Source organism: Lepidothrix coronata, unplaced genomic scaffold (genome assembly GCF_001604755.1).
Source record: "Lepidothrix coronata isolate B3197 unplaced genomic scaffold, Lepidothrix_coronata-1.0 Scaffold43, whole genome shotgun sequence".
NCBI lineage: Eukaryota > Metazoa > Chordata > Aves > Passeriformes > Pipridae > Lepidothrix > Lepidothrix coronata.
In genome coordinates, this window is record NW_016690223.1 from 221,115 (window position 1) to 248,409 (window position 27,295).

The 27,295-nt window shown below is 37.6% G+C and overlaps 1 protein-coding gene across 9 annotated transcripts in view; it reads right to left on the reverse strand.

Moving 5' to 3' along the window:
* The window catches only part of UNC79 (unc-79 homolog (C. elegans)), a 108,419-nt gene that overhangs the window by 80,596 nt on the left and 528 nt on the right, over nt 1–27,295 (reverse strand). For 2 of the 9 annotated variants that reach the window (XM_017813908.1, XM_017813901.1), the window contains exons 2-13: nt 22,702–22,822; nt 16,728–17,032; nt 13,210–13,380; nt 10,215–10,307; nt 8,887–8,942; nt 8,129–8,258; nt 6,521–6,585; nt 4,610–4,698; nt 3,405–3,445; nt 2,127–2,155; nt 863–1,092; nt 376–547 (exon numbers count right to left, since the gene is read on the reverse strand). In XM_017813908.1, the coding sequence (XP_017669397.1) occupies nt 376–547; nt 863–1,092; nt 2,127–2,155; nt 3,405–3,445; nt 4,610–4,698; nt 6,521–6,585; nt 8,129–8,258; nt 8,887–8,942; nt 10,215–10,307; nt 13,210–13,380; nt 16,728–17,032; nt 22,702–22,822 (1,502 nt within the window). Of the gene's footprint in view, nt 1–375; nt 548–862; nt 1,093–2,126; nt 2,156–3,404; nt 3,446–4,609; nt 4,701–6,520; nt 6,586–8,128; nt 8,259–8,886; nt 8,943–10,214; nt 10,308–13,209; nt 13,381–13,814; nt 13,878–16,727; nt 17,037–22,701; nt 22,823–25,677; nt 26,074–27,295 lie in introns of those variants that run through there. The other 7 variants (XM_017813900.1, XM_017813899.1, XM_017813903.1 and 4 more) reach the window with 6 other exon arrangements.

Genomic DNA, 27,295 nt, shown 5'->3' on the forward strand with positions numbered 1-27,295 from the left:
CTTCCAGAGAGTGATGCTGAAAGCTGGAAGGTGAAAAATAGATTCTTAGGGGATTGCCTTTTGAAGTTAAAATAATGACACTCAGCAAGGGGCACTTGTGAGCAGAAGCTGATGGCACACAGAAAGTCAATTAAAAAACTAGACTGAACAATTCTGTTCTACACTCTACATAGTAGTCACAGGCAGCCACAAGCTCCACCCAAACTAGTTATGAAATCTCCAAGTTTGACAGCTTCAAAGAACAACTTTTTGCTTACAAATCAGAAAAGTCTCCAACTAAAGCAAAGAAGTGGGGAAAAAAAATTAGATAAAAGAGAGGCTTCAGAAAGTAGACTGAACCATGAAGAGTGAGAGAAGAAAGCATGAATTTCTCACCAAGAACCATATTCCAAACTGGCTCAGGAGGCGTTGGTCATGCTTGTCATCATCTTTATTATCAAAGTCTGTGTTGTCCAGGGAGTGATGGGAAGAGGAGAGGCCCATCTGTCTCCTGCGGTTGAGTTCATGCTCCCTCTGCTCAGCATGAAACTCTGCTTCCTTCAGCAAGCTATAAAACAAGCTTGTGGTCAGTGAATGCAGCTTTCCTGCACTGGATACAGGTGAGAATAACCAAAAATAACTACAGGTTAAGGCATTAGATGTCATCATTTTCCTGAGAACAGTAATAAAATAACATCAAATTCTAGCATTCAATGCTGACTTCCTGGTCAGGACAACACTCACAGCTGATCTGTTGTCTGATAAGGCAGCTGGAATTCATCCAGGTGAATCTAAAATCCACTTGTACAAGACCTGCAGGTAATATTTACAGGAAAGCCTGATCCTGCTTTACATACTGATGCCTCATAAGCTGCCATATTACCTGATCACAGCTTCCACAGTACACACGAGTTCCTCTGCCCCACACTCCCGGGTGTTGATAGGAGGGGGTGAGGTCTGATAAAGGTGGGTTTCTGCAGCTGCCCCAACTTCACTGCTGTGGTGATTCGAGTGGCATCTCTTGCAGTAGCGCACTGGCCTGTTGCCATGGCGGCCACAGCAGCCCGCTGAGAAGCAGGTAACAACAGCTCTTCTGACGTGTGAACTACAGTTCTGAAAAACAGAAAAGATTTTATCAGGCCACAGGTATCAGGAAATGGAATGAAAATAGGCATGAAAACCTGGAAACTGGCTCAAGTGTTGGTAATTTCCAAAATCATTATACATAAGCACTACTGTGTGGAAACTCCTAAGACAAGTATCATTGACCTTCCGGAAAGATAAACTCAGGATCAAGTGCCGAGCCTGAACTTAAATGTCACAGTTGATCTTTCTTTGGAGCAGACCAAACTGACATTTAAGTCATCAGCCTCAACCTTCTGGTTTGAAGCAATCTCTAAAATTTACAATCATTCTCTTATGCTTCAGAATGTCTTTTTAAGTTACAAGTAGCAACAGGCAGATCCTTAGGACTGCAAAAAAATGGTGCCACCATGACACAGTTTATGCTATGTAAGGATCTACCTTATCACAGGTAACTGACCAAGGCTCTGAAGTAGGTGCTACCTTTATTTTTGCCACCTGGTAATCCAGCCCAACATAAAAGCTTTCTTTACCATATGAGAACTAGAATATGTTATGCACTGTATTCCTTGCTGTTAAAGTGTTATTAAAACACACTAGCTGGTATGTATTGCAAGCAGATTCTTTTTGTCAGCAATCTTTTCAGAGCCAAGCACTGAAGACTTTTAAAAATATACATTGTAGAGTACGATTTTTGTCCAATTTAGGATTAATCCAAGACTTTGAGGAGATAAGAAGATATACATAAACATTTGAATTTAAAATTCACCTCTTCCTCTACCCTCTTCATAGGCAGAGTTATAGAATACAAAATGAGCTCAATTGCATAATTGAATTGCTTTACTAATTGACACTTCAACTAAAATCTACAACTCAAATCAAACACTGTCAGTTTTAACAAAAAGAAACCTTGCTGCTGAATCATTCTCATCCATCAACAAATGCATTCATGGATAAATTGTGAAATTTTGGAATGATACAAAGAAGAGCACACTACATATTAATGGAATGACACTACACACAACATCAAATCATGCCTCATCACACAAATGGCTGAATCTTACCTTCTTCTGACATATAGCAGAAATTTCAGCTGTAAGGGGAAGGCATACAAAACATGAACACAAAATGACGATCTTTCTGTTTTATTATGGCAGCCATGGGAAAAGGGACTTCCTGCAAGGAAATCTCTGAGGCTAAACTTGGGTTTCCAGATACTGTTGAAACCTCTAAGCCTGTTGGACAGCATAAGGTAGGACACTATATTTAAGCCTATGGCTGTTTCCACATTGAAATGCAATAACAGCATTTGTGCATTAAGTGTGGTGTGCTCTGCTACCCATCCACCTTCTGCCTATGCTTCTGCCTCCTGGACAGACTTGTCGAAGTACACCTCGTAGGCACACTACTGTGGCATGCTGTAAGTAACATAGCTTAGACGTGCCTACACTGCTTGTGAAAGTTCAGGGGATAAAAGAGTAGTGAATATGGATGAAGCAGCTACTACGTCTGTGGCCTATAATTTCATGTGAAATGTTTGCAGATTGAACCTGTAAGCAGTAGCTATTCCATCTGTTGTCCTGGCAACATATGATTCAGTAAATTTAAGTGGCTGATTAAAAGGAAGTACTTCCCTTAAGTAAATAAAACATTCTTAATCTGGGTAACATTTCAACTAAAAGCAGACAGCAAAAAAATCTCAACTGCTTACGAATTTTCAGTTTGCAGAGCAAAAAGAGAGGTGGTGTCTTCCCTGTGTCCCTGAAAGGGTTATTTTAGATAACATGCTGATTAGTCTGTCAACAAGCTTTGTCTGCATTCTAGTAGATAATAAAATATCACTGGCCAAAGGACAATGATTGGATCAATGACTGGATCATGGAAAAATATTTTATGTTTTTTATGTTTTATATTTTTATGTCTTTTTCTGATATCCTTTGCAGGGTCGTATTAGAGATTTTCGCAAGCTTTAAGAGCTTTCGAATCAGACCCAGGTTACTGGAAGAACCAGTCCCTCTTTTTGGACACTGGTGTGGGACACAAATACTTTTTAAGAACTTGGTCCCAACTGTGAATACTTCAAGATTTCAGAATTGTCAGTTCTCTCTGTTTCCTCACACATAAAGAGTTGTATCAATTTTCAGATAGAGGATTAGTCAATTTTTCATAGTACTTCAAGGTCATTCAGCAGCATTAAGTACAAGCTACTTTAAAATTCTAAAAAAAAACCCTTTTGAACAGAATGCAGCATTTCAAGTAATACAGTATGCAGAAATATCATACTGAACCATAGGTTTGTACAATTATGATTAGTTTGTACCTACCCTTAAAATACCTCTTACCTTGTGGCAGAAGAACATCAATCAACCACTCACTGTGATCCCTATAAATATTATAGATATAATTAGCTTTCCATTTTTTGTTTATATATGCATTTATTTTTTGCACAGAGGAAACTGAGATAAATTAATGTTGTAGCACTGACATTATTCTGAAGCTACTTTTTTCAAATGTAGTTCTATAAATTGCAGGCTGCTTTACATTACGTCTCTTTGTTGTGCCTGTCATTAAATTACCACTTTGCTGATGTTGGTCACTATGTTCAAGGCTTTCCAAAATTACTTTTGAGGCATAAATTTATCAAATTAAAATAGTGTGTGCTCTGAAAGCCTGACAGCTAAGAAATGATAGTGAAGAATAACAGACGAACATAGAAAAAAAACAAAGTACCAGTACCATTTTCTGCGTGTCCATAGAAGCTATGCTTCTACAGAATTCAGCTGCTTTTTCCTGCAGCTTTAAATCAATGATGACTTAAAACCTAAGGTGAGATGTAATTGCTTTTCCCACAGCTGGTGTGATATAAAGTCGTCTTAAACTGGGGAGAAAAACACCCATGTAGGTTCTGAATTACCTGTAATCTTGCCCATTTCGACTAATGATTGGCATTCCCTGTAAGTATTAGTAGATTTTATAAACTAATGCAAACCATATTAGCAATTTAAAGGAAAAAAAGAAAAATCAAAACAAAAACCCAAGTGAGGTTAATTCATCTCAGGCTATATTTCTTTCAAGTACCGGCCAACCCTGGATCAATTTCTTTGATCTCTGCTGCCTCACTTTATACCTTAGAGAATAACCCCAAATACACGCTACAGAAAACTAATGAAGTCTCTGTGAAAGAGCCTTCACTGTAACGTTTTGCTTTTAATGGCAACTAATGGATGAGGACAAAAGACATTTCATAAGCAGAAGCTTGTACAATAATGAGGTTCCCCTGTTATAGTCAATGCATCCCTCAGTATCTATTGATTCAGAGATCTCAACTTCAAAATTCACTTCTGTTTAATCTAGGTGCAAATGCTGATCACGTGAGATAAATTTCTGCAATCCTTATTCATAACAAATGGCAGCGTGCTCCATATATTTCATCAGGTTTATCTATATAAAGTATATGCTAATCATAATAAAATTAGGCAAAACTCCAGAGTTCTGAACTCTGGAGTCTGATGATACTTGATCACTTTCCAGCTCTTAGCTTACCTACCCTGCAATTCTCTGGCTGCATTCTTCACAAAGATATAGGGGAGGTGGCTTATCACCCAAAGCCACAGACAAGGATGGGTCAATGCACATCTGAAAAACAGAGAAGGAAAAGAATTAAGACACCTGTTCACTGAAACCCACTGAAAAAGTTCAACGCATTAATGCTAGGACATACAATGTAACACAGCTCTGATATGTGTTGAGAGCAACATTATGAAAGAGGGTACTCAGCATGTGGCACACAAGATCTCAAATTATTTCTAAAAAAGAGAAGGATCTACGTGAAAAATAAGAGCCTATAAGAAACAGGACATCCTTCAGTATCAGTATTATCACTGTCTCAAAGACAGGTACGTTGTGTTACATATTCACATTGCATATTCACTATAGACTTCTAATTTATTTTTTTCCACCCAAAGACATAGTCACTTAGAGGTTCCATTGTTTAGGAGAAGGTAATGTAAAAGTCTAGATTTTTCTCTCTCAGTAACGCCTCTTCCAGCAAAATCTAATTTTCAGTCATCACAGTTGTTAATATACAGCACAACTGCAGTGACAGAACAAAGACTCACAGTTCCCTTGGCAACATAGGTCCAGACTTTGTCTTGGATTAGCTTTTATTCTTTCACATTAGTCAGTTACAGAAAACAGTTATAGTTAATAGCCAGTTACATACATATTTGTCAAAGTGTTCTGTACTACTAAGGAAACATTGAACAGTAGTATGCATACACAATATCTTAACCACTTTAATCAAAATGTTTCTTAATCCATTCAAGTGCAAGACCTTATTTACAAAGAAAAATGTGTCCTTGAATGTTTCTCATTTTCGTTAGCCAAATTTACATTCATCTCTGCAAGATAAAACAGGCTGCATTTTTCTGAGTGACGACTGATCAAGACTGGTTCTGTCAAAATGAAGATAAGAGATCGTTCAAAAATATTCAAATATTTCATCTGCAAAGCTTGGAACTGTACTTTTTTGACATGTTGCTTTATTGAGTTATTAGTCTGAATCTAGCAATCACTTCAACATGAAGCAACACCTTTCAGCATTTTTCCTATAAATGAGGGATCATTGAGAATGATTGGAATAGGCAGGAAGGTGGTCTCTTCCAGGACTTTTGAGATAGGTATCACCATTATGCCCTGTCAGTATCAGAACCTGCAGAAAAGGCTCACTGAAGAACTGTTTAACTAAAGAAATTATGTTAGTATATGAATTGATCCTAGAAAAATTGGTTGTCTCTACATACTTAACTAGACACAAATAAATTAATTAGTACACCTAACTGTAATATGCTCTGGACTCGGGATGTATTCTTACTGCTGCCATCAAATTGTGTTGTGATCCTGGTCAAACATTTTTGCATTTTTACTCTGTGTGTAAAGATACAATTTATCTCCCTCAACAGGGCTGCAGAAGAGGTAAGTAAAGCTTTTTTGCTATTTGCTTTAGGACACATTTCAAGCAAAGGATCACAATCAGAGTAGGTGCATTGTATGACCTCAGTCAAGATACCAAGGTGAACATGCACCTATGTAACTGAAATAATGTTTCCTGTATACAGTAATATTTGTGCACATATTTATACACATATACATGTTCAGGAAAATATTTACATGGATTAGCCAGGAGCCAGCTTAGAATTTTATAAAGTGTTCTACCACCATCCCCATGTTTAATTTCAAGATCTGGCCCATGGTAGTTGCAGTGAATATCTCATCTTGCTTTAAGCAGCCAAAGAACATATTCACAAAGGTCTGACACCCGTGGTCTCAACAGGCTTTGCTGTTCCCTTAGCTCCTGCTCTTAGTCACCTGCACAAAACCACAGCATATGGCTGGGGTAAAAGTGCAACCTCCCATCCCCCAGATAGTTGGGTTTGACCCCCCAAAGTAACAGCAGTACCTTCACAGCTGGTTTGTTAATTGCATTATGGCATTCAATGTGCTGGCAATGAATAGGATTCCAGGCTGCAAAACCAAAACACAGCTGATTAATAAATGGAGAAGAGATATTTATATTCTTTGCATCTAGTGATATCAATTGAGAACAAGATGCTCTTGTAGTAAGTACTATACAAACATGAGTACTACACAAATAGCCATTCCTCAGGAGGCTTAATAATTACAATAAACAACTTGAACATACATGCCTACTGACTTATTTACGATATAATGAAATGAACTGTGGACTCAGTGAAGAAATGGAAAAAGTAAGACACAGACATTCCTGTTGCAGACCCTTCTTCATCTCACCGACACCTTGATTAATTAAATATCCTTCCACTCCAGGAGCAGGATGGTAGGAGTAGCTGAGTAAATTCAGTAACATTCCCAGGCAAAATGAAAACACAACTATAACAAAGGAAAACTAGTCCAGTGACAGAAGGAGCCTTAGTTTTGTAATAACAAGAAGTAAACAACAAAGGGATGCTCAAGTGGCAACATTTGGATGCTCTACAGGTTGCCCCCAGTCAAAATGCTATGCAACTGCAGATAATACTCATTCCATTCTGGGATATATTAACGAAAAACTTATATATATTAAAAAAAATCCAGTCTATCCAGTGTTAGTAACAGTTCAGATGGAATATCATGCTTAGTTTACAGACCTGCTTGCATAGAAGTGATGCAGAGCAGTACATGAAGATTTTTTTTTTAAAAAAGTCGTCATGAAAACCTATCAACCCTTCAGTGGAAAGCTTTAGAACAGATCAGACAAACTTCTAACAGGAACATTCAGGATGCACTTGAGTTGGTCTAGGGGGTCTTCTAAGGTTTCTTCCAACCCTTCATTTTTATAATTTAAAGTGTCACATTTTGGTCCAGAAATTTTAAAAGTGAAAAAAACATATGCCATATGACAGAGATTATTTGAAACAGGTTGAGACAGATATGCAGGTAAAAGCAAGTCATGAGTGGACAGTCTTCCCTCTAGCAGCACTGTCCCATCAGTACCACTGGGAGTTTGGCAGACAGTAGACTTTGTACCATCCACCTACTCAGCTCCAGCTGCATTGCTGAGTTTGTCTCTCATTTTCATCCTATAATCAACCTTGAGAACATATCCATTATACTGACTGCACCTGACATCACCTGACTTTTTTTGACAGTAACAGCCAGATAAGGAGTCTTAGCAACAGCAGCAGTGTTAGCAGCTGGCAGAACAAAAGCAAACAAAGCAATAATTGAAAGGAACATAAACCAGAACCATTGTAAGGCCAAGGCAGCAGCTTCACAGACCACTTGGAACAAACAGAGTATTTCCTGTTCCTTCTCCTGTTCTGGTTTAGTTAATATTGGGAGTAAGACAACGTATTTACTAGCCACGATCTGAGTTTTTATTTTTCATAACATCTTTTGAAAATGCAAATAAACAGATATTGAATACTTATGAAAGTACAACTTCTCAAACAAAAAAATTCAAAATACATCATAGAACTGTAAATATGTGACTTTAACATACTTCTGATCATTTATTTCTTTTGGCCTATACGAAACCATCTGCACTGACCTGTGTACTGCAGTCCTCTGTACTCACTGATTGCCCCAGGGGGTTTTAAATTGGGCCAATAGTGAAATAACATTTGTACTGCTGGAGGTTTAACTTGAGATGGTCCATAGGCTATCACATATAGCAAATCCTAAGGAAAGACATGTACAAAGTGTTTATTTTTGCAAGGTAACAAACAACAATTCAAAATAGTCCTTGTTTTCAAAGACATCTGAACACACAAAATTAATACATTTCATGCCCTACCAAACTTCCTTTGCAGTTCTTACAGACAGATTAGATGACTAACTTCAGCTCTTCTGACTTTGATCAGAGCATGCAACAGCTACCATCCACCCTGCGGTGTACTAACAGAGCAGAATGAACCCCCTATATAGCCATGGAGCAAAGAGGTGCTATATAGATAAAGAACTGAATGCAGAGCAGATTCAGATGATGACAATACTCACAAATAGTTCTCGTAAAAATCCAGTCCCACATGAACTGAGAAGACTGCTAGTTACTAAAATTTCTGCTAATTGGAGCCACGACCACATGGTACTTAGGAAACAGAGCTCTGTTCCACAAAACATGGAACTGTCTCTAGACAGTAACTAGAAATTAGAGGGACCTTCCTCTCCATAATCCAGAGGGAGGACTGGATATAAAGATCATTTATAACTTCTTGGCATACAGTCAGTTCAATTTTCAAGCCATCTGGTTTTCATGGCTACCCAAATACAGTCATTTCCACAAAGTATATATGATCATAAACTTACTTTCCATACTTCTTGCTTGTATTTCATGAGACATTCCAATAATTGGCAGTGATACACTGAGAGAAAAGAGACAGTATAGTCTTAATATGGAAATGGAAACTCAGGTTACAGAAATTATTTAATTAGCTGATTGGTTTTGCTTTGTCCATCCAAAACTCTATTCAATTATTTTTTATTTTAAAGTGCTAAAGAATCATTGCCCTGACAGTCATCATAAAATATTAGAAATTGAATATTGGTAACTTGTTTCTGTTAAGAAATGCAGTAAGGTGATTATCATGAGTGTACAGCTTTTTGTACAGCAATGGAGATCTTTTTCAAACACATCTAGTTGAAGAATACCTGATGATTCATTTAAATTTTATCCCTCTGCCACAATGTAAATGGGTATCTTTTCATTCATCTTGAGGCAACAATAGGAGTCACATGTAACAATACATTGTTCCCATGAATACCAAAGGCTACAGGAGCCACTCTGCACCAAACAAACACAAGAGCCAAATGAACTACTTTACATGTTTGATTTCCCAAAAACCACAGGGCAACGTTTTTCTCAGATGGTTTGAACATGGAATTTACAAAAAAAACCCCAGAACATTTCATGAAAAAAACTGACTTCTGCAAGTAGTTTTTAAGAATGGTGTGCTGCTTTTATTTACCTGTGTGAAGTATATGTCATGATGTGACACCTCACATACACACCATCTACCCATCTATATAAAATATAGGGAGATAGTTGACTATCATGTAATGTAACAGCTCCTTGGGGTTAAATTTTGTTTCAATTTGTTTATGTGATCCCACTGATTTAACTGGGACCGTGTCTCTGTGAGAGAGAATGGCCTTGGACTTGTGTTTAGATACTCATGTTACATTTAAATTCATTATCGTTCCACTGAGCCTGCAGCCAGCATTACCTGTTTTCTCTAACAGATAGGACCAGTTGTGAACCTGATGGTAGATGAATCATAGTATAAGACAAACTGTTACTATGAGTTCCTATAGTCAAGGTAAGTGGTATTTCTCTCCAATACTGATGTTATATATATTAACATTATTTTCTGATGTCAAACAAGAGTAGACCAGAATCTCCAATCCTGGGCAAAATCCTATTTCTTCATCACAATGAGATCTCTTATCCACATAATGATTACTTCCAGCATGATGTTCAGAAATTCCAGTTTTGACTAAAATCAATTACTGTTCATCCTGTGCTGGATAATGACACAGATTTTTCCCATCATCTAAACTTTTCTGATTGCATTTGACAATTCTTCCTGATTGATAGTCTTAGAAAGAATGATACCGTGTTGCATGTTTACACATACCTGGGTTTGATGTGTACTGCATTGCAATCATTAGCATTGATGATGCAGACAGATTGACATGTGCTGGAACACCTTCTCTTTTTGAGGATCCCACTTAAAAGAAAGGGCAAAAAATATATAAATTTTCTATTGTCATAGGTGACAATAGCATGTAACTGTTTTCAACACATACAAATAAAAATCCTAAGGTACCATGTCATGAAAACAAAACCAAAGAAATAAAGAAAAAGGGAAAAAATAAAACAAAAAACCTAAAAAACAAACAAACAAAAAACCAAAATAAACAAACAAAACCCCTAAAAAACTAGAAACTTTCTGTATTCCACCTTTTCTGGTGAAAGAGAAAGATGACTAGATATTGATTCACAGAGCGCACACCTGGTTTTCCAGATCAGTAAGATTTCATTCCCAGAGCTACATTAACCAGACAGTTATCTTCTCAGGCACTCTCCTTCAGAACCCACAGATTGATCAAAATAACATTACTTACACAGCCAAGTCCACCTAAGCCTTGGATTGTAGGAACGGCGAAAAGGAACTGGAGGGTAAAGAACCGACAAAAAATGGAAAGCCTGCTGCTCAGGCATCCTGACGAAGGGTTGGGGCTGGTGATAGCTCCAGGTGTATGGCAGAGTACTTGCTCAAGTCACAGCTACATACCAGAAACATTAGTCCCCACTGTTATGTGAACTGTGCTAAGATAATGATAAACAGTAGCACTGTAGCTAAGCTACACTGTAACTTTGACCTCACACAGAAAGTGGCCGGAGTTGCTTCTGGTCTCCTATGAAGTGGGCTACTATTAAATGGTATACTTGGAAAAACCCTGCAGAGTGTAGGTGTTTATTTGCTGAACTATTACAGGGCAATACATCTCTGAAGGCAACCTCCTACACAGAGATGTGGCATATATCTTTCCATCCTCACAGTACTTTCCCAAGCCTGGCTGCCAGGACCCAAATACCAAGCATTTGGGATAGAAGCACAGAACTGTAGCTACCAGCTCAGAGAGCTGTTTTCATCCCTCCCATCTGGCTCTCCAACTGCTTACACAATCTCTTGAATCCTCCCTTTCAGTTTAAATCACAGCTGAACACTAGAGGAAGGAGAGGTTCTGCACTCGCCTTGTAAAGGAGCATATAATTCTCAGTGGGGAAAGACTAGGACACCAATTAAAAGAGCACTCAACCAGAAAAAAAGAAGGGAAGGGAAAATGGAGAATTTCTCTCTGTTCTCCACATGATCCAGCAGTACTATGGCTCTCTTCATTGCACTTTTGTTTTCGAATCTCATCCACACAAATAAGAGCCCCCCAAATTATTACAGCAAGGTCTACTTGTATGGATTTAAATTGAAAAATACTCAGTGGATCCAACTGGGCAATTAAAATGTGGCCATCAGCAAAAAAAGTAGGACACTACTAGAAGCCAAATTTAAAATGCAGCAGACTGGTTACATACAGAGATCTCACCAAAACTGTTTGAGGAGAAAGGCAGCATGACAAATGCAAATGCACGAATGCAATCTCTGTCAAGGGCAGTTCGGGAACAGTATCTATTTAAGTAAACCAAGCATTTGGCTCAACCAGTTATTTTGAGGAATAGTTCTACAGATCTGAGGACAGACAGGATAAGTCACCAACTCCAGCTGCTCTTTAACAGATAGCACTAATGGAAAAAAGAGTTCTTTAATGCAGCATTATGGTCTTAACTGGAAGAGGAGCCATATTGCACATATGTATGACTTATATCTTAGCAATATTCATTCGCATACTGTCATTAGACCTGTCAAAGGTAACAGAGAAAACCTCAGTACAGTGTCTAATTACAATTACTATTTTATATGGGAAAAATGAGGTAAGGGATTTTTTCCAAGATCATTGACTGGTCGAGTCAGAAAACATATGTGATAAGTTTACATAAAATCTAAATCTCAACACTGCACCATGCTTCTTTCAGCATCTTCTACATGCTTAAATGACATCAGTGTTGATCTCTATACAAAAGTTGTTCATGTTTTTCCATAAAGGTCTGGAATACAGAGTAAGAAGGAGACATTCTCACAGACTCACAGAACAGTTCATGTTAAAAGGGACCCCTGGAGATCATCTTGTCTGACCCCTCTACTCAAAGAAAAGTAACTAGAGCAGGTACTCAGGACCAGTTGTGCTTTGAGCATGTACCAGGATGGAGAATCTGCAACTACTCTAGCAAACTGTTCCAGTGTTTGATCCCACACAGTAAAAGGCCTGTTGGTTAAAACTGACTTAATATTGACCCTAACGCTTCCATCTGCAGAATATGGTTACGTTTCTTGTTACTACTGAAATCCCATCATGCTTTTTATCAGGTACATGGATGACCACCCAAAAAACACCTTAGGATCCACATTGTTCAAGGACTATGTAATTAAGTAATCACATGACATCCTCAGGGAGGGGAAGAAAAACGAAAGAGGAAAAAAGGCAGGCACCATCAAATTCAATCTTAACACTTGTGGATAGGAGACACAGGCACAGCTATTTAGTACAGAACTTAAGAAAGAAAGTGTAGAAAAGACAAAGAAAAATCAGAAATTCATCACAACATCATTACATTGAGAAGAATCATACTTGTACATCCAGATATAGTCCAGATGCAAAAGTTACACATGTTGCTATTGCATCTATTAATTTCAGGAGCAGTTTGCCCATTGTTTCTGTATTCAAAACTCCCACTGTTGGCACCAGAAGTTCTACAGGTCTGAAAACCTGGTATTTCTTAAATAAGGTGAACTTCACCCCTTAAATGAAGGAAGAATTCACACAAAAACATAGCATAATAAATAAATACAAATTATGGAATTATTTCCCTTTGAAAAGTAGTCACATGAAATTATTTTGCATATATACAGTGGACTGATGTCCCATTACAATACTATGACAGACCCAGCTTTGACTCCTACAGTCTGATACTATTACGCACCAAGACAAAACAGTACTATTTGTTCTACTTACATATAGCCATAGGCAGAAAAGATGTGCTGAGATACTCTATAATATCCTTGTGCAGAAATGGAGGAAAGGTAGCTAGTGTTGAAATCATTGTATAGGGTAAAGTACTCAAAATATCATCACTGAGAAAAGGAAGTAAGCATGTAGTAGTGTAAAAAATTGATTGCCCAAGATCTGTTGAATAAAATGAAAAAAAATACAGAATCATTACAATGAAAAAGTCATTATGACTAGGTACTTTTTTGTTTACAAATCTATAAAAATAAATTACATTTAAATTCAAGATTTCATCTCAAAATAATTTGGGAAGCTAATCACCATAGGCAAGTGACTTCACTCATAATTTTTAAGCCCCTCCTAAGTTGAGGGAAACAGCTGTTGAACACTAATCAGAAGAGTCTGAAGGGAATATGAATACTACAACCAATAAAATAATAGTTTTAAATCAATATTGACTTTAATCATAGAGTGATTAACATACAATGGCTTGTATTTAAGCAGAGATGTTACTAGAATTTGAAATGCATGTTGTACTGAAAGGCCAGCTTTTGCAAAAAGCATTCTAGTCTTTATCAGTCATATTAAAATAAGGGTTTTATCTTAATTACCATCAAGAGTGCTGCAAAGTACCCCACACATATTGACTACAGGAAGCATCACTGCATTTTTCAAACCACACGTGATTAAACTACAGATCTTGATTTCCTGGGAAGCCTTTGAGGTCAAAAATGGCCAAGGCTTAAAAGAAAAAGAATATTTATCAAGAATTTCTATACTTATTATCATAGTATAAGTCTTCGGAAAGGATACTTAATAACTGCACAACATTTCAAGATCCAAAGGGAAGGGACAATTTATTATGTATCTGTGCCATCATGTGGAATCTTTACACTCTCTCCCAAATGAGGAATTAAGCTGGTGCCTAGAACCCTCGGACAAAGGTTACAGCACTCAATGAACCCCAAGTGTCAACCTGTATGATGATCCAAATACATCAGAAGGCCTTTCTCCTTTTGTTACTTACTCCCCAGCCTTAAGTACATTACACAGGCCTTCAGTCTCATCTGTAAAACTAGTGCAATGTAAAACTGTCTCTGTAACGTGCAGAGACATCTGTAGCTGTAAACATCCCGGGTCATAGTAAGATTAAAAATTGGCTCTTCATTTCAGTGGTTCTGGCAAGTCTTCTATGCAAGGGTCTGTAGACCTCTAGTGCTAGAGAGTGCTTCTCTCTTGCAATTCATATTTCTCAGCTAAATACAGAGTCTTTTATAATCTGATTGGGCCGAAACTCAGGATTGCCTAGCACAGCAGTTGTACTTACCCAAACAACATTGATTGTTCTGATAAAAAAAAATATATATTTCTTTTAGTCAAATACTAGGCTGAGGAAGAAATAAATAACAAGTTGTATTGCAAAATGTAATTCTCCACACACAAACTCATAAGAATAGCAAGTGACCTCCCCTTGCCCCAAGCATGAGTCAACCAAATTATTCCTGGCAGATATTTATCTAAACTGTTCTTAAAAATCTGCAAGACAGTTCACTCCTTCTCCTGTCAATTCATCATAATTATTTTTATCATAAAAAGACCTTCTTTTTAAAAAAAATTTTGCTTGCTGACATTTCTTATCCTAATTAACTGTAACCACAAATAGACTGGTTTAGTTCATTTCTCCTCACAGTAACGTTTACATATTTGCATATGATAATCATATCTTCCTTCCATTTTTCTCTAAGCTAGACATACTAAGTTCTTTCTGTTTTTCCCCACTGTTCACATTTCCTAGACCTCAATTCATTCTTGTTTCTTCTTCCTGGACTCATCCCAAATACTCCATGTTTTTCTTGAAGTTAGATGGACAAATCTGAAAATTTTACTCCACCTGAGGCCATGGTAGGGCTGTTAGAATAATAAGCATAATGCTTTGGTGTCTCATACACAAAAAAATTGTTTACTTACTGCTAGAATAATATTAATATATTGGTGAGTTATGGTCTGCTCTGTTCTGCAGTGAACACCAGATCTTTCTGCAGTACAGCTGCAAGCTAGTATTTTCCCCATTTCCTTTGATTTCTCCCACTTAAACATAGTATTTCATATTTCTCCTTTGAAGATGTTTCAAAACAGAATGCAATTTGCTACAATTACTCTGAATGATGACATATCCTTCACATAAAGGACATCTTGATAACATCTGCAAATCAAAGTGTTCTCTCAATTCTATAAGCTAAGTAAAAAAAATTAAAATATTTAATAACACTAGACCCAGCACAGACTCTTGTAAGATTTCCCACTGGTATCCCCTTCCAGCTGCTGAGCCACTGGTAATTACTCCCAGAGTGTCTTCCTTACTCTGGTGAGACCACATCCCAGATGGCCCATTAGGATGTCAAGTGACACAGCAACATAGCCTGACTAAGGAGAGGAAAACCATGCAAGGAGAGACATTGTGTTTGCTCAGTGTTATTTTTTCTTTACAGGTCTCCATTGATTGTTAATTATCACCATGTTATCTACTTAGGAAAAGACTGTTCTGATAATTAACTCCAAAATTTCTAGAAATTGAAGGTAAGTCAACAAATCTACAACTTGCTGGGAGCCCCACTTTTGAGAGATCATACTGCAGTGCTCTTTGATTCAAACATGCTGTTCCCAGCTCAAAAGGAATTCAGCATTTAACAGACATAACTTTTCTCCTAAAGAATTTCAGCAGTGTTATCTATCAGATTGACAACAATCTTCCTATACTGAACTATGTAATTAATAGTTCCTGATACCACAGCGAAAATTAATATTTGGCTAATGTAACAAAGGGAGAATACTGGGCTACTGAATCCCAGTATGGAAAGCCTAAAGATTAAGAAGCAGACAGATGAAGAACTTGAGGGAAAACAGTACAAATACAACACAGTCACGAAAAAAGCTCGCAAATAACTAATTCAAAACGTAAGACAATATTGCTTTTCTGTGAGTCAGACAAAGATGTTGCCATCCTTTTACATAGGAATATTTTAAAGCCATCTCAAAGCACAATTACCATGGTTTTTCTTCAATTAGATATATGCGATATTCTGTTTAGAGATGGACCTTCACCAAAACACTCAATCTGTATATTTGTTACAGGCCAGATACACATTGGCAAGCTCTTCGTGCCTTTTTAAGAGATTCACCCCAAAAAGACAGTCTGAAGTTATCCCAGCAGATTCAAGTCCAAAATCTGGATATTTTTAGACCCATCTGTCTAATTTTTTTACAGACCATTGTATTTTAGTTACATACCACCAGCATATCACTAAAAATCAGAGAACCTCAGAATTCAAACTCAAATCCACAGTTAGCAAAAAAAGTCTTTTATTTAAGAAAGTCAAACCAAAAACTTGGATATAAACACATCCCAGAAGATTTGAATTCCAGATCCAGGTCAGCTTAGGCCCATCTCTTCTACTGCATATCATCACTCACGGATTCACAGCACTGAAGTTAAGCATACTGGAAGGGTTCAAGGGCCTGCTTACCATGTTGACCATGTTGTAGCAAGGGAACTAGATCCAGCAGTGTCACCAGTGTCACGTAAAGTCCTTGATAGTCCAAAGATGGGTAGTCTGATAACTGAGCATCACGACTTTGCTGGCCACGTTCAGATGGAGCATCTCGCAGGACGCTGTAAAGGAGGGAGCGAGTAACAGTAGGGTTGATGGAACTGACCTGTGGTCTTAGAGATGGGGTGAGTGGGAATGGCACAGGAAAAAGACACATGGTCATGGGCACTGTCAAATTGGAGGCATCTTGATTCTCCTTCTTCCCTGTGCGGGACAAAATGCTGTTGGGGGGACAAAGAAAAAAAAGAGACAACAAAGACACAAAGAACAGCACATTACATTGAAATGACACTATAAAACAAATAATAAAAGACCAGATACATCCCACATAAGATGCAATCACTACCAAAACCAGTGTATCTACAAATCTAGCAACCATTTACTTTCATGCTTCAAGATAAGGGAATTAAAAATTGACATCTAGAAAAATTTCATTGCATCTCATGTGTTATCTGGTTCATAAGGAGCAAAAATATAAAAATGCATGTTTCAGTGCCCTACCCATGTTTCACAGTTAAGAAAAATTCCGAGAATTAAAACTGTTTGCTATGGAAAAATAGCTGTGTCAAAATAGGCTGGTATTTCGCTCTGAGATTCTGAAGATTTTGAGAGATTTATTTTTTTTCCCCCTACGATCTTTTGAGCCAACTGACTGAAAACATGCAAAATATAGGTGTGGCACTTGCAGAAACATGTTTTAGCAAAGAATAAACATGTGTGTTTGTTAAGATAGTCTTAAAAAATCACATGTTTATTGCATTAAAATAATGTCTGTATGTATTTTATGATACTGTTTCATGACCACTCACTCAGTATCATTTGAGATAATGAAGTTTAAACAGGCACATGGATTTAGAAATAATATAATATTTCTAAAATGTTAACTAAACTACATTTGCAAAAGTTATAAAATAATATATAGTAGATGGTCTTTGGCATATGTTTGTGAGCTAATGATAATGGTTGTTTATGTGTGTTTTTAATTTTGCCCATGTTTAGGGAGGAAACATTTTACTTTATGAATACAAACACTCCTTAGGTAAATAGTTACCTTCAAAAATCTAAGGGCTAAGCAAGCAAGATCAATTATGTAACTGCAGATCAGACAGTATGTTACCATACATTCCTGCTGTTACTTACGTTATTCAACAAAACTCACTATAAATTAAAGGAGAGATAATTTCAAAAAATAAAAAGGATTTAGTGGGAATCAAAATAGAGGCTATACATCAACCAGCTTGTTATGTCACTTTAAGAATGTTGCAAACATGGTTGTAAACATGTTAATCTAATTAATTTTTTTAAAAAATAAACCCCACTATTTTAAATAGAAATAAATTGTCAATTAAGCAGTGTTATAGTTTAGTTATCAAGCAATTATAGGGTTAGTTCATAATCTTCATATGTGCCTATAAAATATAATACACCTTTTAAATATATTAAACCACACACAATGGGCCTTTTTTTTTTTTTAAGCACATTTTGCACCTCTCAGTGGTTGGGATTTCCAAAAGCAGTTGCTGTTGGTTTAACTCTGCTCCCAAAGTCAGTGTTAAAACTTACAAAAGACAAGTCAGTAACATTAAAATTTCCACTGACCCGTGAAGAGCAGAGTTACGCCAAGAGGGAGCACTTCTGGAAACCTCTGTTCTCTTTAACAGTACAGAAATCCCCATCATATAATCACCTTAGCAAAGATACATCTTACTTCCAAGTCAATTCAACAATTTACACAAACAAGCCAAACTCCTGCTAAGGTGCTTACAAGAGAAGGTGCCATTCATTTGCCACATATATAAAACATTTTTACGAAAACAGTTCTACGCCAAGTGGCTACTATCGCATCACACTTGCAGTCAGAGATGGCAGGCTCAGTCTGTTTTAAGAAACTACATATTTTTTTTTTTCCTTTTTTATTGTGCCTTACATATTTGGCAGATTATTTTTGTTCTGTTACCCAACGTCCAGTAAAAGAAACCTGGTGACTGTCATGGCAGCGTTTATGAAATTGTTTCAGAAAATCACCTAAGATCTAGTATGACTTTAAAAAGCAATTACCAGAGTGCTGATTCCTTTTAATTTGCTTGATGTTCATTTGCCATAATTTGCAGCTCATGTTTAGAGATATGAAGGTACTACACTATATTCCTTTCTTGTCTACCAACAGGTGATACCAATTACCCATCTCTTTACTTGCCAAAACATCACTTCAAGTGCACTTATTTCTAGAAAGAATATTAATCCTTCCTTTTTACATGGAGCTAGGGCCCATCTATGGATTAGAAGCCAAAGTATCCTTGTATCTTGAGCAGGGCATCCTTCTGTTCAACAATAATAAGATCAGAACTAAATTCCAGCTGGAATCACACCAGATTTATTAAAAAAAAAAAAATTTTAGACACAGGCTTTTGCCTGACCCGCCTGACCCATATTTTTAAAAGTAATAAACAGAAGTGTCAAAACTGAAAATCTAGGAAGTCTCTTAAGACCAAGACACAATAACAGCACTTTGCTTCTGTATACATTCAAACCAAGTACTGAGAATTTGGAATGTCTGCAAATCATAACTCCATACTGAACTTACTCCATACTGAACTTGCTCTGTGACAAGGGACAAAGCTACCAAGGCTCGTTTCAAGATGTGATATCTTTGCTACAAATCTATCCCAAAAGTACTGCCTTCCTGGAAAGGTTTCCTAGAATGCCTACAAGAGAATTACATCTCACCAAGGCAGCAAAACAAGCTTGATCATTAGTTAGCCACCAAGGCATTTATAACTATTTCTTATGTAAAATGTTTTATCTAGAAATACATATGGAGAATTTTCTTCAGGAAAATGTGAAAGAATAAATTCTTCCCTGGGATGTTTATTAAGCCTTAGATCATTCCTCAAATGAGGTAGGAAACACTGAAAATGAGCAGGGCATGAAACAAATTCATGCTGTAATGTAAAGAAATGCTTGTCCCAAAGAGAAAACTAAAGAAGAACTAAATGAATCAATGTGCTATGCATTGTGTATGGTGATTTTATGTGATGTTTGTTCATAGAAATAAGGAATTTTTTTTCAGCCATTTCACATCTGTCCCCCCCCCGAACTTGTAATTTATGAAGGCTGCATACAGAGCAAAGGAGCAAATTAATCCCTTGTGCAATCCATCTTTAGCTAGCAAAATGACACCAGATATCAATGTCATTCAAAACAGTGGGCATGTCCCACTGAAAAGAACACAGTCAATGTGTCCATAACATGGAAAGGTAAAATTGTAATAAACAGTAAAATCTGATTAATCACTATTCCTCCATTATTTCTATGACTACATATGTTCATCAAGAATTGTTTGTCCTAAAAAAATCAGCTGCAAGGAGAGTTGATAAACTGGGAAACATTTTTAAAGTTATTTTAAAATATTAGATGATGACAAGCAACCTAAAACCTCCAGATATCAATGGGCATTTTTGCTACTGTTTGATCAACATTCTCTTAGCAGCCCAAATTCATTGCATATGTTTGGTGTGAAGCTAGAAAGATTATTCTCCACCATGTACTTCTATCATTGATGTTAAACCTTGTACAATGGAGTCTCAGTGTAGGAGGTAGAAAGGAGACTTGGCATGCAAAATATTCAAAGAAATTTCTGAACATGCTCTTCAGAAAGGTTCTTAACCAGTCTGTTTAGTTTTAGGGTAAATCTCGCAGAGATCTGCACGCAGTGGGTGGGAGTTTCCTTCTTTCCATCTGTCACACTAAATACAGGGTGTGTTGTTTTGCTTTTTTATCCAGCTTCTTTCTTAGTATCAGCAAGTATATAAACTTATACTGGTTCAGCCATAGCACTCAGGCTTTGATCCACAGTTCAAACTCCCCAGTTACAGGGATTTAGAATGTGAATTTGACCTTGCTGAGTATCAGAAATCAGTCCACTTAAATTTAGATTCAAGTGTTGGCTTTAATTTCTCATGCCTTTTTAGTTCTGAGGCTGATCAGATCTCAGATCATGAAGGACAAAGCCACTTGTGTAGACTTGGGTATCAGATATGAGTATGACTTCTAACCCACGAGGTTCAGCATTATAAACAATAGGATTTTGGTTCAGTCCCATTCTGAACATGAAATAAAAAAATGGAGTTGCTCAGTTGTGCAATTGCTGCCCTGATTTCTGATCTGCTCTCAAAGGTGCTAAGTATAAAGCTTTTTCAGTAAGCCCAGAAACATCACTGCTCCTGGAGTGCAAAGAATTTATCAGACAGAACGTGTCACCTGTACTGCTTAGAAAGGTGAAGACAACAGAGTAGTATAAAGATGCTTTCTTTAAGTGGCAGACTCTAAATCTATCCTGACTCAGTGAATTTCTGACCAAAAAGAAACATATCTCATTACAGCACTTGGTAGTTACAGCTAAAAGAGCAAATGTTCAGAATCAAGTCCAACTTTCTTGCTTTAACAGATTAAAGGCTCACAGTATTTAAGCAGAGGCTGTTTTGTCCTACATAACCCTACTTAAATATGATTTAAGTATGTGTTGTGCAAATAATCCATCATAACAGCCTGATGTGGGAACAGAGCCACATTTCAGAGGTATCTTAAGTGGCTCTTTGAACACTTTTTTCCCACTGCTGCAACATAATAGGGCAAAATTCAATTTATTAATCTTTAAAAAAAAAGTCCTCCTGGTTGCCATAAGTTTCTTCAACACTCTAAATGAGGAAGGAAACAAATTTCAGTGGTTAAACAATTCTGCTCTTGAAAATTTCAAAAGTAAATGAAAGGTTTTAAAGTTTGCTGCAAACAGATTTTCCACTGAAAATTATTTCTGTCTTTCCTTCTTATAAACAGGGTCAAGAATTTTGATGCATCTCAGGCTCTTTCACTTTTAGAATGAACTTTTCTCATTCTCTCAAGTTTAAATTCTTGCTTCTCAACTTGTATACATCATAGAGGTACGCACACAAATGTATGGGTAAATTGTATTTTGTTAATGTTTCCTCCTCAAATAAGGCAAATCATTTTATTTCCAAACTACTAGGGACAATCTTTCCAGGTATAAATCAGGAAGCTATGCATAGAAATGCAGTTTTAACTGCATTTTTCTGGATGTGAAAACTAGTGCCAGCCAAAATCTGGGCAGATAATAATCACCTCTTTGTGGTCAAAAGCCAATTTAAAAGCAATTTGAAAATATGAATCCACTAGGAAGCACTGTGGAATGTACATCATTCCTAATAAAGTCTCGCAATTTTTCCTTTTTTTTTTTAGCAAGGCAACAGGTAGTATTTCCTATTCATAATGTATCCTGTAATCACATGGTATTTAGTACTGCATGTTATTACTAAATATTAGAATAAATCAAAACCCTGGGTCAGAACAATCCTGACCTGTTGTTGCCATCCAAATTCAGATCTGTAAACGAACTTTGTTGTCTACTCCTGTTGTTCTAAGGGACTGAACCAGAACCCAAACCTGACAGTCAGCTGAACAATGGCACAATAATAACCTAGTTCTGCTCGTCTGGCTTGTCACTCTAGGATTCTGGGACATGAGGACTGTCAAGGAGGTCATGAGTACACCCATCTAAAACTTCATAGGTCACAAACTCCATTCTTCACAAGTTCAGCATGTTTGTGCGTTCAGCTAAGTCTTAGGAGGGCCAAGCAAATGCATAATCAACCAAGCTTATTTTAGAATCAGCCACTCAATAAGGGGGCTTAACTGGGCAAATTGGGCAACAGCCACTGAAAAGATTAATTTATACCATTTTTTTCTTCAATTATGCTCTGACTCTTTTTGTCTGAGCATTGACTCGTTAAATCTTGCAACCAATTCAAAGCCAATCAATACCCCCTACAATTCTTTAGCTCTTTTTTCTTCAAGAGCATTAGTTAAAACTTACCTCAATAACGTCTGAGAAAAGTATTTCAGAGTATTTGCAATGTCAGTTCCAGAGGGCACAGGGTAAATATTGTGGAGAACCCGGTTGTGGTATTCCTGAAGGTAACGGATTTTGGAAGCAACTACATAAAAGACAAAAAAAACAAACACAGAAACTTTCATTTAGGTTTTTTGCAGACTTTGACAGAGTCATATTTGTTTCTTCCATTTCTGATTTTTTTAAAATTTAAGAATTAAACTTAACAAACAGAAAAGTTTCTCTGCTCCCTCTATTTTGACTGAATAAAATGAACAAGATTGCCAAGGAGAAAACATGGAAGTGAATGCCTGCATCTGTATTAGGCAAAACTTCATGCTAGCAAATTTTAAAAAAATATATATATATTACCACCCTGCACTTCATCCATGTCTCCAAGCATCTCAAGATTCATTTATAATGAATGAGTCTTTGGACCACAGGAGGTTCATGTGAGACAGGTAAGTATTCCTACAGCCAAAGCAGAGATATAAACTAAGACAGAGAGAGCTTATGTGATTTATTGTAGGCCATATATTTACTTTATGCAATGAACTAAAGATATAAAAAGATCTGTGCTGTTTATTTAAGTGTCTTAGGAAGTCTGATCAAGCAGATGAGGGGATTTCAAAGAGCAGTAGGAGGTGCACACCCTTACTAAAACCATTTTTTTGTTGTTTTACAAGTAATAGTGGGTTTACTTTCTAATGGGGATCCTTGTTCAGTATTGGAAAAAAATGATGACCCACCATAGTTGCAATGCCTTACATTGCCTATAGAGCACAATACAGTCTCATGTAGAGACATCTACACACGCTCAACTCCTTTTGCTCTGCTCAGATCAACCAACTCTGCCGAGAAACAGTGCATTGGCTGTGGCAGGGGCTGCTCAGCTGTGCTGGACTGCAGATACAGCCTTCATGACAGCAGAGGTGGCTGGGAACTCTTCATCATGTTAAATGTGCACCAAGACTGTGTAACAGGCAGTTAAAAGGGGAGTTGCTCAGCTTGAGATACTGAGAGCCATTCTGCCAGTACAGGTAACAGGACACACTGGACTTTCACATCCAGAAAAGAGAAGATTCTGTGAGTGGTCAGCCATAAAACAAACGAGGTTTGACAATATCAAATCAATTATCCACAAGATAGGAACACTCAAATAATCATCAAATGAAGGATATTGTTTGCTTGAATGCATGGCAAGAAAACCAATCTCGCAGCACCCAACCAGGGTGATTCTTTCACCCATTTCCTGCTGTATTGACCATACCCACCCAATTTCTGCAGCAAGTGAAGCTTCTACAAAAAAAAGTCCCCCTCACGATATTACCCAGCTTCATCATAAGGAGAAAGCCCTTTATGTGACTGAATAAGGTTGGGGTCTTTGTAAAAACAAGTAAAAATGCAACTAGGGACGCTGTCATAATGCATATGTAAAAGTAACAAACTAAAAACACATAAGCATCTTATTATTTCAACACTTTTAAGTCTTTTACCTCACAAATTTATTTTAAGGTGACATTAATGAATAACCAAAAGTCAATCAAGGCCTCCCTCCCCGTCAAACAAATGAAAACAGAAATTTTGTCACAAGGACTCAGATTGCCTCAGTATAGCTGGGAGCAAGATCAAAGCCTTTCAGGTCACTACACAGGCCTGAACTACAAACTATGTTCCAGGAAGTTATCCTGTGTGAGACCAGACATAACTATATTCCTATACACTCCTGAAACCACTGGGGTAGTAACATCTGATCAGGATGTCTTTCACTCCAGATTACAGAGGTTGACTTTAGCAGTCCAAGACTGTTTTCCCCTTCTCGTCCCATATCTCATTCTTTCTGCCCACTAATCTCAGTTTTAGTCCCAGATTTGCAGGTAATCTTGCTAGACGATAGACACTTTTGATTAGTTTCTAGATTAAGAAAAAAATTACTTCACAGATGTATTTTGTGATGTTACTTACTCCTGTCTGGGAAAAAAAAAAGCCAGGTATATTTGCAAAAAAACCAGACCACATTTCATAGTACCCAACAAAGAACAATTCACAGCCAGATGCACAGATTACTGTGGCTGCCACGGTTTGTTGTCAGATATGTGTAAATTAAATGGATTAACAAAATGCCAAAGATGATGTCAGAATTCAGATCTAGATGCATTTCAGAGAACTGTCTGCCTCCCTACAGTTACTACCTTTCAATAAAGGGCATAGAGTATCTAGAATCACCTTTTTTTTAATAAAGAAGGAAATCTATTTATTTCTATTAATCAGGATTGTCACGCAATTGTATCAGACAAAATACCAAAACAGAAAAATTATTTATAAAGCCTAAATATTAACACTAGCTTTAGGCTAAAGGTTTCAGCCTCATCTCTCAGTTCTGTTTCCCAGAGTTCTGTCCATTTCAGCACAGCCTCCCAGAACACAAAGAATCTTCTGAAGGAAAGTTCCAGAGCAAAATCTTTGCCAGCTTTCAAGTTACAGAAACGTGTGAATGACCCAATTTTCTGAGTACTCATAGACACACTTCAAAAGTGATGTCACCCTGTGGAAGTATATGGCCCCTGTCATAGGGTCATCACAAAAAACAAATGGGTATCTCTCTAGGATCTACACAGACCTCACTAAACTCTTTAGTCCCCTTGTAAGCATTAGCTGAATCAAGAGTGAAACAATTAGGAGTCTTCAAAGATGGCTCTGGTTGCTCGACTGTCCTGAAGGAGAACAGAGTGGGCATCAGGCATTCCCAGGACATTACTTACCACAACTAAATATCAGTTACTGCTAAGTAAGGTGAAAAAGAATTCATTTTCTTTGAATACAACAGAACACCTCAGGCATGCTGCAAAGTCACTGTCAATGTGCCTGGTATGTGATACAAGATGCATGTGGTCACAAAAAAGGGAGGCTTCTCCAGTCAACTTCCCAGATTTACACCATTTTACCTGTTGTTCATACAACCTGCTCAAGAGCTGTGGGGTAGCCACAGAGTCATATTTAGACCAGCACATCTTCTGTTCCAATCAGTATGATTCCTCATTCGTAGTGTTTTGCTGATGTTCTTGGTAAATTGAGATTCATTATGACTTGTGACTTGAGTCCTTCCCAAGACATTCTGGTTCTTGCTTGTCAGTCAGTGAGGGCAGAAGCAACAACAGCAACAGTTGGGTTTGAAAGTTTGACTGGTAGTGGTGTATGCACATCAATACATCCTTGTCAGAGCCCATTAGTCAAAAATTGCAGGTGAGGGAATCTTGAAGTTATGTAGAAACAAAGACATTTGGTAATGTCATAAGAACTAGTCAGGGGAGTAGCCTTGGTAAACAACATACATTCAGCAGGTTAGAATGCACAGGATATGCCTATTAACTGAATACTCTTCCTGGAGTATCATGAAAAAGAACATTAGGAGGTGGAAAGACCTGAAATCCAGACCCCAAGTAAATCTTATAATAGAGAGCAACAAGGACGTGGCAGACCTAGATGTAGTGTCTTGAAAAGTACAAAGGGATGAAAATAAAAACAAGCCAAGGATTACATATGAAAAAGAAGCTCAAATGGAGTAGACCGAAAGCATTAGGAATGGAGGAGTGGAGAAGGCAGAATAAAAGAAAATGCCATAGGCAGTGCTGGAACAAAAGGTGGCACAAATTCTTCCGCATGGCAGTGTGAAAGAAGCATAATTAATGTATAAGTGTCACATGAAAGATGAAACTATTTCAGAACTCAGGTGGAGGGTAGAGAAGACAGAAAGAACAGAATGGTACATATCCAAACATTGCACACTTCAGGGTTTCTGCACAGTCAGAACATTATGTCTCTGTTTATGAGGCCAGAACTGTACATCTACAGCAATACATTAACATCCGCATAATATTTTAAAAGCAAGATCATCCATTAAATAAGCAGTAAACCCTAAAGGAAAAAAATACAGGTATTTTTGTTAGATAGGTTCAGCAAAGGCATATATAAATACAAGGATCCTCCTCAGTGACCTGGAGGAAGAAGAGAGCAAATCTCAGCATGTGAAGTGTCAAATCACATCACATCATCATGACAAACATCAATCCAACCTCCTGGTCACAGACTGCCTGCTCATAACCATGGCACTGTATCAGTGGAGAAAGTAGCTCTGATATGGATGACAAGCTTGACTATCCCGTTATTTTCCTCTCAGCCTCCCATTAGGACTCTTGCAGACACATCAGGTGTTACCAGCTGTAACAACACTGGGGAACAGTTCCATTCCACAGATGCTGATATGCCAACCACCATGTCATCTGATCATCCTCCGATCGGATCCAGCCAACATGGTGGTTAAAACACCGGTGACGGAGCAGAGTCACAGGGGAATGCTAGCAGCGGGGGAATCCTGATGGGACACTCTGGGCACTGTCACAGGCTGTCCGCACGCAAGACACAAACACCCAGCCTACATTCACCCAAAAGGTGAACGGCACGGGCAAGAACGGCAGCACGACTCTGTCTTCACTCTATCTCACTATCAGACCACCTGCAAGGTGGCAACGCGTGGGTCATCGCTGGTCTCCACAGCGCATCTCCAGTCTCTCAGGTGGCT